Consider the following 2,345-nt stretch of genomic DNA (forward strand, 5'->3'; position numbering starts at 1 on the left):
AATGACAGTTTCTATCTATCCTTTAGGGTTGCTATGAGATGAAATTGATTTGACATTGCACAACATTAGCAAGTGTTTAGAGGTTTAGTGCTTGTTAGAAATATATATTTGTTTATTCTAATTAATTTAAATTAGCTTTCTTCACCATGTTGCTGCTGTTGTTGTTAGGTATTGTCAAGTCAGTTCTAACTCATAGAGATTCTTGATAGTTCACATAAAGATTGTTGCTGAGGATGTAAGTTGTAGACTAATCTGGTGGGATTGTGGCAGAATTAGAAAAGAAAAATTAAATGATTCAGAGATGGATATGATTATATTTGGGACTTTAGTTCTCTCCATATTGTATCTTAGTAAGTAAAAACATAACATTTTTTAGTTATTCAAATAAATGTAAAAGTCTGTTAATGTAATCTGAGTGGCCAAAGCAGAGTACTGCATTTATTATTTTTTGTCTCTCAGAACCAAATCTACCCTTCTATTCTTAGTTTTATGATCCTGGAACTGACCTCTGCAAACCACATGTTTCTTTTGCCAGTTGGCTCCTTATTATTAAGTGCTGCCAATGGGGGCTTGGAGAGGGAGTGTGGAAGGTAAGAATTTGCTGTTATTCTTGCCAGCATTGTCCCAGAAACAATACTTTGCCCAAGTAGCAAAAGGCCTTCTTCTTCTAGCCCTCAGATTCTTTTTATATTTTGTTCTTGTTGTTATGTGCCATCAAGTTGTTTCCAACTCATAGCGACCCAGTATAGGGTTTCTGAGGAGCAGCTGGTGAGCTTGAACCACTGTCTTTGTGAATCAAACCAATCTTACAGTCCAGTGCATTAACCCACAGTGCTACACTAGGACTCCCTTCCATATTTTAGCACCAGGCATATTGTGTCTATTCAAAGTTGCAGCAGTATCTATGTCATGACACATCCTAAGAGTTCAAAGTCCCAAAATCATACTCACTTTCCACTTAGAATTTCTAGAGTTTAATTTTGAATTATTCTGAAAGTCATACTGGTGGGAACTTTCTCCGGCAGTCATTGTCTGGATGACATTTATTATTTTCTCTGGATAACTTTAGTGTTTCTATTTGCTCACTCCATCCTTCAAACAATTATGAAACAAATTCATATATTAAGCCTCCTGTGTTGAATACCTTGTGTGATTTTCATTTTCCTGATAGAACTCTAATAAAATCTTTCCGAAATTTAAAATTGTAAAAGCATTCTACTACCCTTAGGATGAGCATTGGTAACCACTATGGCTTAAAACAATGCATACTCATTATATACACATTTCTATAATTTAAACGTCCAACACAAACCTCATTGGGCTAAAATCAAAGTGTTGCTTTGGCTGGATTCTATGCTAGAGACTCTAAGAGAGGATCCATTTCTTACCTTTTGGTAATCAGACGTGTTATCCATTGCACACTGGCCCCAAGACATTTCTTACCTTTTCTAGCTTCTAGACCATCCACATTCTTTGGCTTGTGACACAGATTCCTAAGAATAGGAGGGATCTTTTCCTCCATCATTAAGCAATGGTAGATTGAGTCCTTCCCCCATTGCATTACTTTGACCTGTTTTTCTTGCTTTTTCACCTTTAAGTACTCTTTTGACTACATTTAGCCTATCAGGTAATCCAGGATAATCTCCCTAGTTTAATGTCAGGTAATTCGTCATTTTAATTCTATTTGTAATTTTCATATACATTTGCCATATAAAGTAATCTTACACAATTACAGATTCCTAGGATTAGAAGAGATCTTTATTTTGCCTAGCACAATCAAAATTTGGACAATAAGAAATATCTTTAGAATTAAATTACTATAAATTATCACTCAGGCTCTATCTTATTATGTGTTTGCTTTGTTTTGCTTTGGTTTTTTTTTCACAATTTTCATCACACTATAACAGATTCAAGGAACCTTTCTTTATTCACTAGTAGAACAGTCTAATATGAATATATAAGCTATTTATATTCTTAATTATAGTTTATGTTCACTTTTTATCTAGTAATTAGTGGAGATGGAGGTTGGAAGCAATTAGAGATCAGGTGAATATACAACATGATTAACAGTCAAATGCTGGCAGGTAACATGTCCTTGTTGCCTCCTATGTTTCCTCTTCTCCAATGCCAATGCTGAAAGAGAAAAGCATGTGCAATGAAACAGAAAAGTTGCAACAGCCAAGCTTAACTGTACACATTAATGAGCACTGAGATTTCAGAAAATGAAGAAAATCTGATTAAAGAGGACTATTGGTCTCATGATGTTTTCAGTGAGTGTCTCAACAATGACAGTTTTAATGTGGGAAACTATTTCAGATTGAGCATATCAAAGTTAATGTAAGCTA

The 2,345-nt window shown here is 34.7% G+C and overlaps 1 protein-coding gene across 1 annotated transcript in view; it reads right to left on the minus strand.

Moving 5' to 3' along the window:
• LOC102839761 (phosphoserine aminotransferase-like) overlaps window positions 1-1,522 on the minus strand; it is an 8,877-nt gene extending 7,355 nt beyond the window's left edge. Inside the window, exon 1 of the mRNA XM_006833954.1 lies at window positions 1,389-1,522. Within this exon, the coding sequence (XP_006834017.1) occupies window positions 1,389-1,522 (134 nt within the window). The remainder of the gene's footprint in view (window positions 1-1,388) is intronic.
• Window positions 1,523-2,345: the final 823 nt, after the last annotated feature.

The sequence above is a fragment of the Chrysochloris asiatica genome, unplaced genomic scaffold, assembly GCF_000296735.1.
Source record: "Chrysochloris asiatica unplaced genomic scaffold, ChrAsi1.0 scaffold00008, whole genome shotgun sequence".
In the NCBI taxonomy this organism is placed as follows: Eukaryota; Metazoa; Chordata; class Mammalia; order Afrosoricida; family Chrysochloridae; genus Chrysochloris; species Chrysochloris asiatica.